Source organism: Chionomys nivalis, chromosome 20, assembly GCF_950005125.1.
Source record: "Chionomys nivalis chromosome 20, mChiNiv1.1, whole genome shotgun sequence".
NCBI lineage: Eukaryota > Metazoa > Chordata > Mammalia > Rodentia > Cricetidae > Chionomys > Chionomys nivalis.
Window position 1 is genome coordinate 24326719 of NC_080105.1, and position 13824 is coordinate 24340542.

At 35.4% G+C, this 13824-nt stretch overlaps 1 protein-coding gene across 1 annotated transcript in view; it reads left to right on the forward strand.

Moving 5' to 3' along the window:
• The window catches only part of Wdr17 (WD repeat domain 17), a 76936-nt gene that overhangs the window by 22849 nt on the left and 40263 nt on the right, over positions 1 to 13824 (forward strand). The window contains 4 exon segments of the mRNA XM_057752843.1: positions 4539 to 4667; positions 8318 to 8501; positions 10481 to 10711; positions 13026 to 13277. Of these exon segments, the coding sequence (XP_057608826.1) occupies positions 4539 to 4667; positions 8318 to 8501; positions 10481 to 10711; positions 13026 to 13277 (796 nt within the window).

Below are 13824 nucleotides of genomic sequence, written 5' to 3' on the forward strand. Positions count from 1 at the left end.
AGGGAATGGCACACGCTTAAACAACTCTGAAGCCCATAAGTTTCCATCCAGAGCTGTTCTCCTTGACAGATAAGAAAACAAAACAATAAATGAAAACAATAACAAGGCAGAAAATACTGCGTAAGAGAGAATCTAATTTCCAGAACTATTATATCATTCAATTCAAATGTCAAGTTTTTAAACCAAAAGTACCAAGTCCTAACGAAGAGGGATTATTAGCCTGTATCCCTACCTACTTGGAAGGCCCAGAGAGATGGCTCAAGGATTCTAGTTAAAGGCCAGCCTGGGCAACTTAGTGAGACCTTGTCTAAAAATAAGACTGTAAAGAGAAGGGTTGGAGATAGATGTCACTTAGTGGTTGAGTACTTGTCTAGTATTACATATACATATACATATTATGTATACATGTACATATATATATATATGTATATATCTATTAGACAAAGACTTTACAATAACTATTTTAAAGGTGTCCAGAGAACTAAAAGAGGACTTGGAGAAAATCAAGACAGTAGTGTGTGAAGACCATGGAATAATAAAATAATCAGAAGAGCAATGTTAGGCTGTGAAAAATCCAATAAATGAATTAAAATGTCATTACAACAATTTATAAGACTTTTTGGCAGACAGGAGAAAATATACCTGTAGATTTGAAAGCAGGGAAATAGAAATTGTTGTCGGGACAAAAAGAAAACACTACTCCAAAGCTACAGAGAAACCTTGTCTCGGAAAAAAAAAAAAAAGAAAAAAAAAACTACTGAGAGAAGTAACTGAAAGTGAAGAACCTAGGAGATAGAACTGGCAGACTAGCATGTTCTTGTGTTCAGAGAGGAGAGAGGACGTGTGAAGACAGAATAGCAAGTACAGCCCCGGAATGGCTCACCATGAGCCTTCAAAATTTCAGCCAGATTCAATTGACATGAATTCTAATAGTTCCAAATTAAGTCAGTATGATCAAACGTTTTATGAGCAAAGACAAGACACAGAATCTTGAAACCAGTAAGAGAGAAACATAGTGTCATATACTCTGTGCCCTCTCTAGGATAACCGTCAAAATTCTTATCCATTGGAGACAAGAGCATAAGGACAAGAAATTGTTGCAAGAAAAAATGTTTGTCGACCAAACTTTCCAAATCTGGCCAAACTATCTTTAAAAAAAATGATCCCGCAAACAAATATGAAAGAATTCATTACTGTTTAACTGTCCCAAAACATTTTCAAAGGAATCTTCCTGGCTAAGAGAAAAGGACACTAAAACATTACTACTGTACTATATGATATAATGGTGCTTTCAATAAAATAGACACATGGGTAACTATAAAAGCTAATGTTGTAAACAATGGTTTGTAATTCTATTATCCAGGTTCATTTGATTTTAAAAACATAAAATTTAAACTCCTAGTCTGCAACTCTGATGTTGACTTAAGAGACTTAAGTATTCAAATGAACGACAGAAAGAATATCTGTATATGTTCTGTAATGGACCAGTATTGTCACATATGACCCTTGTACTTTAAATAGAATATTCTCTAAGCAAAAGAGAGAGACTAAAGTGGATTAAAAATGATTGTATGGTATCAACAGTTAATCCTCTTTAAATATGAAGACACAAATTTTATAAATGAAAATTGTTTTCATTCACACAGTAACTAAAAGAAAGTATTCTATGTTTATATCAGACAATACTGTCAGTGATCCCAAAGAAAAGCATTGTGAATAAAAATCCAACACATTATAAACCTAGTATCCTTCCCAAGAGATCATGATAACATATGAAGCAAAACCTGAATGAAAAAGACGCACAGTGAATTCCCCAAGAATAGTTACAGAATTAAATACTTTTTCAGTATTAAACAGGCATGGTGTGTCAACCAAAACAAAGTCAAGGAAATGGAGACCTGTGAAGATCAGTCTAATTAGGTCTGCAGACATGCATACAAAATAGCTCACTTAGCAACTGCATACACATTCTTCTGAATGAAGAAATTTTCCAGGATTGATATACCAGACAACAAATGAGGTCTCAATAGACTTTAAAAGATAACTATCATGAAATATGTGTCTTCTAATCAGACTTAAATACAATTAGAATTTGTAACAGAAAGGAAACAGTAAAATTGTCTAATCTGTGGAGATTAGGCAAAAAAAACCTCTCAGAAAACCAATATATGAAAATCAGAACTTACAAGATAATATAAGAAGTACTTAAACATGAAGATAAAGACACAATATACACAAACATTGGATACAATGAGTGCAGCACCATAATGGGATACATAGCACTTGATACTAATCATCAAGGAAGATCTTAAATCACAATCTAACTTATATTTTAATAGAATGAAAAAACGAATAAACTAGTCAGTAAAATTCTACTATAAATTGAATACTAATGTTAAATGAAATGGAGACCCAAAAGATAATAGAGATAAATCAATGAAACTAAAAATTATTCCTTGAAAAGAGGAACACAATTGATAAATATGTCAGATGGAGTAAGAATACAAGAGAAGAGACAGACACAGATTATTAACATTATAAGTGAGTGTCACTTTAGTCTATAAAAATGAAAATTGTTATAACTAGTGCTAAAGAGAAGTATACCCAAACAAATTGGATTAACTAGATGAATTGAAAATTTCGTAGAAATAGAAGCCAGTAGGCATTACCCTATGAAGAAACACAAACTATAAGTAATTCCATAATTAGTAAAGAGGTTGGATCAATATCAAAAACTTCCCAGCAAGCAGAGTAGTGGCTTACACACACACACACACATACACACATACACACACACACACACACACACGCACACATGCACGCGAGCGCGCTCACACACTGAGAGTGAGAGAAATAGGTAGGGAGGGAGGGAGGGAGGAAGGGAGGAAGGGAAGGAGGGCGGGAGGGAGGGAGCGGGAGGCTGGGGCTTGAAAATTGTTGCAAGTTCAAGATCAGGACAATATTTCCAATTATCATAGCTTCAAAATGATTCAATATTCAGTACTTAGCTTAACCACAGTTGTAAAATACTTTTCCAGTAAAATAACAAAAAGAATATTAAAAGAAACTAGACATAAATAAAAACACATTTCATGTGGTTAAGATGACAGTGTAGGATTTAAATTCAGAGTATTCTCTACCAAAGTCTAAATGATGCTTTTGCAGAAATTAAAAAAAAAAAAACTCCTAACATTTACATAGAATTAGGGAGTCCTACGTAGAAAAATTAAAGCCTTGAAATAAAATCACAGGGGAAAATTCACAATACTAAGTCATTGCCTTCTTGTGAATTACACAAGAAACACAGGAAACCCTAGTAAAAGGTGAGCAAAGAGGACTTCTTAAAAATAAGTTTTGTGCATTAGAAATTAACAACATACCAAAATATAGCTGCAAGAAGCAGCCATGTGAGATTTTGCTGTCTTTCAATTCATAGCCATGCCCAGAGTAGAGTCGGTCTTTAGCTACTATTCTTGTTTTCTGTCCTGGATACCTTTCACTGTGTTACAGTTACCCATTGCAGAAGGTTGTTGAGATGGTCACTCTTAACTGTCCACTTGTCAATTTCCAAAATCAGCTGGGAGCTGGGCCTTGAAGCCTGCTGGGGGAGGGGCATGCCTGTATGGGGATGGAGGGCATGCCTGTGTGTAAGTGTGTGTGTGGGGGAGGGGGGGTCCTGATTAAGTCAATTGATGTGGGAAAACCCATCCTAATTATGGGTGGGACCTGGGCTATTTAAGTGGAAAGAGTCTCGCTGAACAGTGGCATGTTTATGGTCATTGTTCTCTCTCCTTGAGTAAGGATGTCATATGACAAGCTCCCTCCTGCCTCTGTGACTCCCAAGCAACTGTAGACACTAACCTGGAGCTCTAAACTGAAATAATCTCTTCTTTGCTTAAGTTGCTTTTCTTGGTTGTTTTATCAGAGCAATAAAAAAGAAACCAAAATAATTGTTTACTTAAACACTTACTCAGTGGCATTCAAATACAGTTTCTAGTTCTCCTTTGTCCCCTCCTAACAACTGTGGATATTATCCCAGCTTGTTTTTCTCTCTTATGTACTTCAAATGTCCCCCTTCCTCCCAAGGATAAAGATCAATGTAAGACATCAGCTTTAATGAAATAGGTCATAGCTGTCCCAACATTCACACGTTGTATTTCAAATTTGAATTTGCTGCCTTGACTGAATTGCTAATATTTGAAAACTGTTATATGTCACAGGGACATCTGAGTGTTTCTGTTTTAAAACCATGTAGATGCTCTTTCCCTTGCCCTCTACCCTCACCAACCCTGACAGGCGTCCTGCCTTAGTCCATGTCTTATGGTAGTCATCATATTATGATCACCTTTTCTATCTCAAATTGCCTTCTTTGAAATCTATTTGGTGATTTCAACTTTTTTTATTGGAAAATATTAAGTTGAGATTTATACTACCAGCAATATATTTGCAGTGCATATAGGCAAGATTTATTGAAGATAAAGTTCTATAGTTTATCAAATGATGAAAATGATTGACACTTGTTCATATTTACTTTTAAGGCAACCATGTCCCAGGTAAGGCAAGTGGGACTGCTGGCTGCTGGGTGTCAGCCATGGAACAAAGACGTGTGTGCTGCCAGCGGAGACCGGTTTGCATACTGCGCAACTCTGGCCATCTATATCTACCAGGTCTAACAGCATGGATCATTTCAATTATGATTCTAGTGGATACCGTTATTATTTAATTAATGTTTATATTAACTTCATGTAATATTAGAAATTATATTTTAATTGATGTGTGTATACTTCCTTTGAATATTCATATTAACATTGTAAATTAGATCACTAAGGAATGGCATTAATCTTACTTAAGTGTATGGCTTAAATGCCATCTAAAGTGCTTTGCAAAATGTGGTACATGAAGAGAAAATGCTAAAATTATTTTTAGGGTCTGAAGAAATGAGTCAGTGATTTAAGAACATGAACTGCTCTTTCAGAAAACCTGAGTTTGTGTTCCAGAGCCCACATCAGACAGCTAACAACTGGCTAAAACCCCAGCTTCAGATCTGATGCCCTTTTCTGGCCTCCTTGGGTGCTATATTTATATGCCCACATACAGACATACACACACATATACACAAATTTAAAAAATTCTTTTCAGAGGCTGTTTATTAAATAGTTCCTGATACCAGGGCACACTAACTGTATAGCTAAAGTGAAATAACCTGTCACATTTTAGATAAAGCAATAACTTGCTAGCATATTTTTCTATGTTATTAAATGGTATTTTTCCTACATGGCATTAGAATTTGATATAACTGTTCAAATACAATGAAGAAAATATATTAGGCTATGTTATTCAAATAGCAATTTATGATCCCTATCAGTGTAACAGTAGAGTTTCATAATATTGTTATAATAGGAGTTATTAATAAATTAACATTCTACACTATGCTAGTAAAGTCAGCGAAGATCACTGGAATACAATACAACTTTGCATCTTCATGTATCTGTGTATATAGAGATATTTCTGTTGAACTGCTAATACATAGAGCACACTTGTTTGTTAGACTCGTTGGGGACACTCACAGTATTGCTTAAGATAGTTTACACTGCTAACCAATTTTGAATTTTAAAATGAAATAGCTACACAAAGTAAATAGTTATGCAAATAGGACACCCTAAAATTGTTATTACTTGCAGGGCTAGCCAGATGTAAGCATTCATGTCATCCAAATTGTCGAAGAAAAGCTATAATTAAAGAAAGAGAAAATTTTATGGAAGAGGAGTCTCGGGAAATAGCTAGGCCTTTACTCTATATTGTTTACACCATGGTATTCACTGTAGCTTGTTAGTATAGCAAAGAGGAGAGCTATTGAAATGCTGATCGGTAACATAAGGGTATGTTTTTTCGGTGTTTCCTGAATCTTGACTCTAGCAATGCAACTAGGAGCCAATGAGGCTGATCCTCCTTGTAGACACTGTCCTCTTCATAAATAAGAGCCTGAGAGGAGTCATACATAATAATTAAAAAAAAAAAAAAGCGATTCGGTGGTACATGGCCTATGAAATATACAACAGGCCAGAGTCTTACAGGCTGTGTTTTATGGGGAGATCATGAATTTAAGGAACTTGGTCTGAAAGCATGTTTCTGAGGAGTGGTTTTTGAACTCATATTCTGGGGTGCTGAGTGAAGAATAATGAGAAAATAGTGAGGAAAGCATTAGAGGCCAAAGGAACAATGAGATAGAAGTTTGATCATGTAGGAAACTATACGGTGTGTTAGCAAGTGGGATTTTACCTCAAGCATGTGGTTAAAAAAAAGAGCTAACCTTCACCTTAATAGACCTGGATGGAGGTGGGTGGTCCTTGGACCTCCCACAGGGCAGAGAAACCTGCTTGCTCTTTGGGCTGAGGAGGAAGGAAGACTTGATTGGGGGAGGGGGAGGGAAAAGGAGGTGGTGGCGGGGAAGAGGCAGAAATCTTTAATAATTAAATAAATTAATTAATAAAAAAAGATAAAGTAGATAAAAATATTGTAACTATAAAAAAAAAGAGCTAACCTTTAACTTAAAAGTTTTTAAAACTTCAAGGGCTACTGTGAAGGTTCACTGATATGTTAAAGGAAAAAGGCCAACCTTACTGAACGTACAAGACGTAATAAATTCAAGTGATAAAACAATAAGAAATTAATTTCTACAGTAATAATTAATGGAGGCACTTTCACATACAAACTCACACACACCAAAACAATGATATTTAGGGTCTATTACACCATTACTAGTTTAAAAATGAGTAGCTGAATCATTTCAGAAAGAGAAAGGGAGAGAGAGAGAGAGAGAGAGAGAGAGAGAGAGAGAGAACCCAGAGGCCAACAAGAGAGCTATGGCCAAGATGGCAGTTACATAGGAGGAAGCTGGGGAAAGGGAAGTGACGTTCAGGGCTGCTGAAGTTTAGGGTAGGGGCCTGGGTGAGAAGTGTTGAGTGGAGCCTGGACTCCCTAACAGGTACTTGCTAGAGACCAAACAGACACTTTGGTTATGCTACTAGGCTCCTTGGGGATAGTCATTTGTCCCGAGCTTCTTTATATTCAGGGAGAGGGCCAGTCATTCCATTCCTAGTGGTGGCACCACTGACCCCATCTGGTTCCAGTGGATTTTCCTAATCCAACACTCTCACAGTTGGTCCTGGTTAAACTAAATAGGTCTCTCTTTCTCTCTCTCTCTCTCTCTCTCTCTCTCTCTCTCTCTCTCTCTCTCTGTCTCTCTGTTTCTGTCTCTCTGTTTCTGTCTCTCTGTTTCTCTGTTTCTGTCTCTCTCTGTCTCTGTCTCTTTGTCTCTGTCTCTCTGTCTCTCTGTCTCTCTGTCTCTCTGTCTCTCTGTCTCTCTGTTTCTGTCTCTCTCTGTCTCTCTGTCTCTCTTTTCTGTCTCTCTCTGTCTCTCTGTCTCTGTCTCTCTCTCTCTCTCTCTCACACACACACACACACACTCAAAACTCAAAATCATTTATCTAGAAAAGGGAAGATAGGGAGGAGGTAAGTTGAGTTGATAGGTTCAGGGAAAAGTAAGAGAAACTAGTGGGAGACCATAACTAGAATGCATTAAATACATGCCTGAGACAGTCAAGGAAATGCATTTTAAGAAAAGAAACACCTTTAATATTTTGGAGAACTGTTTTTGCACATCATCTAAAACTTCTTAAAAGTTGTTATAAACAGTTAAGTGGTTTTACTTAATAAACTGATTTTAAACTAAAAACCTATTTATGTTTTTCTGTAAAAAAAAAAGAACACTTGATTTATTTAACCTAATTTTTAAAAAAATATTTATTGACTTATTATGTGTACAATATTCTGTCTGCGTGTATGCCTGCAGGCCAGAAGAGGGCACCAGACTTCATTACAGATGGTTGTGAGCCACCATGTGGTTGCTGGGAATTGAACTCAGGACCTTTGGAAGAGCAGGCAATGCTCTTAACCGCTTAGCCATCTCTCCAGCCCTTTAACCTAATTTTTAATTTAAATTCCTGAAATTATTTAAAAGATTCTAAATCAACAGGGCTTTTGTATTTCATAAAACATTGATAAAAATGTCATAAATTTATATAATATGCATGTTTAAAATGTAAACAATTGACTACTTCTAATTTAAAATCTTTGCTTCCTCAGTTTTTTTTTCCAAGTGGTTTCCTTCAGCTTACTGAATTCAGCTGTATAAAAACCAAGGCATAAATTAAATTTATTATTATGCAAACCAGTCTTTCTGTGCATGGTTTGTTTTATATAGTGTGATTTCTAATCAAGAGCAGAAGACTGAACTCCTTGTCGTGCTTTGTTTTAGTTGGATCACCGCTATAATGAGTTCAAACTTCATGCAATCATGTCGGAACATAAAAAGACCATCACGGCAATCTCTTGGTGCCCACATAACCATGACCTGTTTGCAAGTGGCAGCACTGATAATTTGGTGATCGTTTGGAACGTTGCAGAGCAAAAAGTCATTGCTAAACTTGACAATATCAAAGGTATACTTACCACTAAGTATTTTATCAAAGTAAAATATTTCTGTTTCGATAATCACCATTTGTTTAATTAGTTTAGATTTTAAAACAATATTTAAAATTTCTAGTGGTAACATGTATATGAAATGAAAGTGCATGGTACAAAAATGAAGCAAAATTTCTTAAAATAAAATATTCATAGAGGATGTTAATAACTAAAGATTTAACCAACTACAAATAATCAAACTAATGTTAAAATTTAATATGAGAATTTCTAGAATAAATACACAAATAAAAGTAGAAAAAATGAATTAGGTAAGTAGCAGGCCTTGCCTATTTATTAGGGTATTCCCTAATGATCTGTGACACATAAGGACGAGAATATGCAGACAATACGCATCTCCATGATGTACTGCTTGGCTCGTTTTGTGACTTTCTGTGTGATTTGGTAAAGATAAAAACTTGTTTCAACAAACAGGTCTTTGGGAATTTGATAATATCTCAACTTTATTTTACTCACCATTGGGCTTTAATTTTATCTATAATGATGATATAATTGAATAACCATTTTATGTTCAATATCATAGTTCACTTTATTTTTCAGTACCAATGATAATTTAATTATTATTTATAATCATGTAAGGTATTTATAGATATAATGTCAATATTCAATTTTTTTTCAAAGTAATATAAATAATTTTGAGGTAGAAACTGGGACACAAATATTGTAGTAGTGTAAATTTGTTCAAGATTTCTTTATTATATTCTAACATGTACTTGCAATAGTGGCAATTCATATACATTTATCCCTAAGTTTTCTGTAACAGTACAGCCTTTTTTTACTTTCTATCTATTTTTTAACGCATTTAGTATATTGCCTTTTCAATTTAGGCCACTAAAAATGTTTAAAAGTTCAGGGAAAGGGATCTATTTTGTCACTCAATTGTGGTTTTCAGGTATTTTCCAAATTAGAGTAATTTACAACTGCGAAAAGTGAATTACTTCTAAATTCGTGGAATCTGGATTTTATCATTTGGAATAATCAGTGATTAGATACTGAGTAAAATTTGCTTGAAGCTCTGAGAAAGGTATTTATAAAGCCAGCCATTCAGTGAATATAGTTGACAGGTTTTTTTTTTATGATGTTTTTAGTGTATCACTGAGAAAAAAACCCACTGTGACATAAAAACAGCCATTCGTGGTCTGAATCATGAGTTTTCATATCTCTCCATATTTTCTGATAATTTTGGTTAATAAAAAGTCCTACAAATCATTCTAGTATTGTTTATAGTAATAACAGTATATATCAAATGCTTTGTTTTTGTAAATGATCTTATAGAAGACAGAAAAGTCTACTTGAAATTGAAAGCTGTAATACTTTATTGAGAAATGTTTAAATATTGTTATTTTTAACAAAACTTTCACTCTCACATACAGTGTTGGATCTGTGTGTTTTTCATGTGTGTTTTTCATTTCTATTTTTGTTTCTCCGTTAGTAATCTATCTAGTGGAATGAGTGTTAGATTTGCCCAATTATTCAATGTTAAAATTGTCACTAGCTCTACACAGAAATATATTGAGCAGCCCTGCATATTTCAAATATAAAAATTGCTGGATTAAATGAGTTGGTATTCTCTATGTATATTCCCTGTAGTTTTAAAAGTTATCTTGTAAGTATAATTCCCATATTAAGAAGTTGATTGTTTTTTTTAAAATAATGAAATAATTCTTATATTTGAATTTTGATAAATGTGCAGTGCAAGCAACAGCTATAAGAATCTTTGTTTTCTTGTTTGGTTTGTTTTTCATTTTTTGAGATAGGGTTTCTCTGTAGCTTTGGAGGCTGTTCTGTAACTAGCTCTTGTAGACCAGGCTGGCTTCGAACTCAGCCTGACTGCCTCCTGAGTGCTGGAATTAAAGGTGTGCGCCACCACCACCCAGCAAGATGTTAGAATCTTATGCCCATCTTTCTGTTTTGTGTGTCTGCATTTAATTTTTTCCAGGGACACCTGCCTGTCTCGGCTGGTGCTGGAACACAGACAATGCTGTGGCATTTGTTTCCCAGAAAGGGCCTCTGCTCATTTGGACTATCTCAGGACCAGATAGTGGAGTGTCTGTACACAAAGAAGCTCATAGTTTTGTGTCCGATATCTGTATATTTAGATGGAACACCCAAAAAAGGGGAAAAGTTGTATTTGGTCACATGGATGGAAGCATATCGATTTTTCAGCCTGGTAAGTATTTATTTATCTTGATCTCATCTTTTTTTTTTTTCTTAGCAAATCTATTTTCTTATTCACATTCATGGATTTTTAGTCTGAGAATGAATAACTTGAAAAAAGAAAGGTTTATTTGGGCTAATTTTGGCTCACCTTGTGGGAGGTTCCAGACTCTGATTAATTATCCTCATTGCTTTGAGCCTGGGTGAGCATACTACCACTTCGAACCTATGACAGGAAAATCTTCTCATGGTTGGATATGAAAAGAGAAGAGAAGGGGAAGTTAATCCCATTATTTTCTAAAACCTCCCAGTACAACCTGCTCTTTAAAAAGGTTTTTCTTTTATTTTTGAGATTATAATGTAATTACATCATCCAAACCCTCCCACATAATCTCTTTCCTGCCCAAATTTTACCTTGGGTACTAGGGATCTAAATCTGGTTCTATGTTTACATCGCAAGTTAGTGTCTAAAGCCATCTCTCCAAAATTAAACCTGTTTTTATCTTCATATGAAAGTAGATAAAGCTAAATAAACAAAATCTCACACCCACTTTCTGTGAGTATATAAGTAAAAGTCTAACTAAAATACTACCTATTTAAGATAAACAGTTCATTTTAAAAGTAGCATGGGGGCTGGAGAGATGGCTCAGTGGTTAAGAGCATTGCTGCTCTTCCAAAGGTCCCAGCAACCATCTGTAATGAGACCTGGTGCCCTCTTCTGACCTGCAGGCATACACGCAGACAGAATATTATATACATAATAAATAAATATATATACATAAAGAAAATAGCATGGTTTTGTGAGTTATCAAAACTGAAATAGTAAGATATTAAATTCACTTTGTAAGTAAATAGTTTATGTAGCTAAGGGATATGAACTGTTTTTACTTTCATGTTCTGATTTGTTGAAAAGACCCTGTAATTATGAGGCTGAAACAGGAGTGATTGTATAGTTGGGTTTTTGTTGTTGTTTTGTTTTTGATGTGTGTGTTCCTGTGTGGTTGAATACATATGTGTGTAAGTGAACTTGCAAGTGTAGGTGTGTGTGTGTTGTATGGACTGTGTGTGTGCATACATGCATGCATATGTATGTTTGCATATGCACATTTGTGTGCAAGTGCATGTGCACGTGTGTCTGTGTCTAAGCCAGAGAAGACTTCAGGCATAATTCCTCAATAATGCCATCTCCTTAACTTTTGAGACAAACTGTCCCATTGGCATGGAGTTTGCCTGTAGAGCTACAATGGCTGACCGGCAGACTCCAGGAATCTGCTTGTCTCCAATTCCAGAGTGCTGAGACTATAACCATGTATCCTCATGACCAGCATTTTTATCTCGGCTCTGGGGATTAAATGCAAACTCTTATACTTTCAAGGCAAGCACTGAGCTGTCTTCCCATGCTCCATAATCATGTGCTTTTAAACAAGCATATTCTCTGAAGTTTATAATTCTTAAGACACAAAAAAAAATTCTTTCACATTTGCAGTGTCTGTATTTAATTGTGTCATTTGCTATCTTTTGAGAATAAGGGGACTGGTCCAGAGAAGTTTTCCTGTGGTTCATCAGTGAAAGATCTTTTCCACTGATATATACATACATATATGTATATATATACATATATATAACATTTTATAATATATATAATTTATAAAAGCAAAAATTATTTCTCATAATTCTTTGTATATGTAATTTCACTTATTAATTCTTGAATTTCTTGCTTTAATGCCCTGTTTTGAGTTATGATAACTAATGATGATGACTGAGAAGGGAATTAACTGAAAATACTGATAATGCCACTTGTAACAGAGCCTACTGTGATCAGCTCTTTAACGAGTTACTCATGTAATGGCTTCCCAATCTCAGTGAACCAATATTGAACCCTCCATTGTAAAACCAGAGAAGCTCAGGCATCAAAGACTGTCTTGTTCAGGAGAGCAAAGCTAGTCAGTAAAAACTTGAGTGTGGACCTAGAAAACCCACTCCAAAGTTACTGTTTTTACTTTCAAAGAACATTTTACTGATATTTTCTATTCCACAACTACTTCCCCATCCCTGTCCTGTCATGAGAAAGTAAATTTTTTCTGACTAGAGAAGCACATCTTTTTCTTTCAGGTTTTCAGTAATAAGTATGTGGAATGCATAAATAAAGCTCTCAAGAATATCAAAGCAAAGCCATTAATCCTGCCTCGCATCATCAGGGCACACAATACTGCCGTTCACATGTCATCGATGCCCTCCGGAGTCTCAGATTGGAGACATACGGTAGAAAGCATCAATGAAACAATGATCTTTGAAGCGCTTTGAAACAATTTTCTGTTTCAAAATAGGTAGTAAACATCAGAAGCACGTTCTGAGACCCGAGAGTCTTGAGGGAACAGATGAAGAGGACCCAGTGACAGCCCTGGAGTGGGACCCACTGTCAACTGACTATCTCCTGGTGGCGAATTTGCACCATGGCATTCGTCTGTTGGATTCCGAGTCACTTTATTGCATCACAACATTCAGTTTTCCCACCGCAGCGGTGTCTGTGCAGTGCTTAGCCTGGGTTCCCAGTGCTCCAGGCATGTTTATAACCGGAGGTAATGTACCCATATTCCTGAAAGGTTCGAAAGCGTGAATATTCACTAACTGAATTAGATACATTGTATTTTGTTAGTTGACTTCTAAAAACTTGTTAATTAACATCACAAATACTCAATATCTAAGTGTCTGGTTTATAAAGTGTGTCATTGACATGATTAAAGTAAAATTAAGGCACCGTATTTCTTGTGTGTGAAATTATATTGTAATATTGTGTGTGTGTATACATGTACCTGTGTTTATATGTGCATAAACAACAACCAATTGGATTCCATGTGTGGGGAGATAACAAAGGTACTGTTTGGAAAATAATCAAATTTCCTCATAGGATCCCGATTAGCCTCACTAATTTTATCAGATTTTATCACTGTTAAGGCAGTGATGTCTTTTCAATCAAATTTAAAAATGAAAGTAGAAGATATTGCTCACCTGAGAGAGCCTATCAAGGTGAGTAATGAAATGTGAGAAGGCAGAAGAACTTAGGAGTAGCCATAACAATGTGACATCTAGCTATTACCATTAACTAAGGCAGAGAGAGAGAGAGAG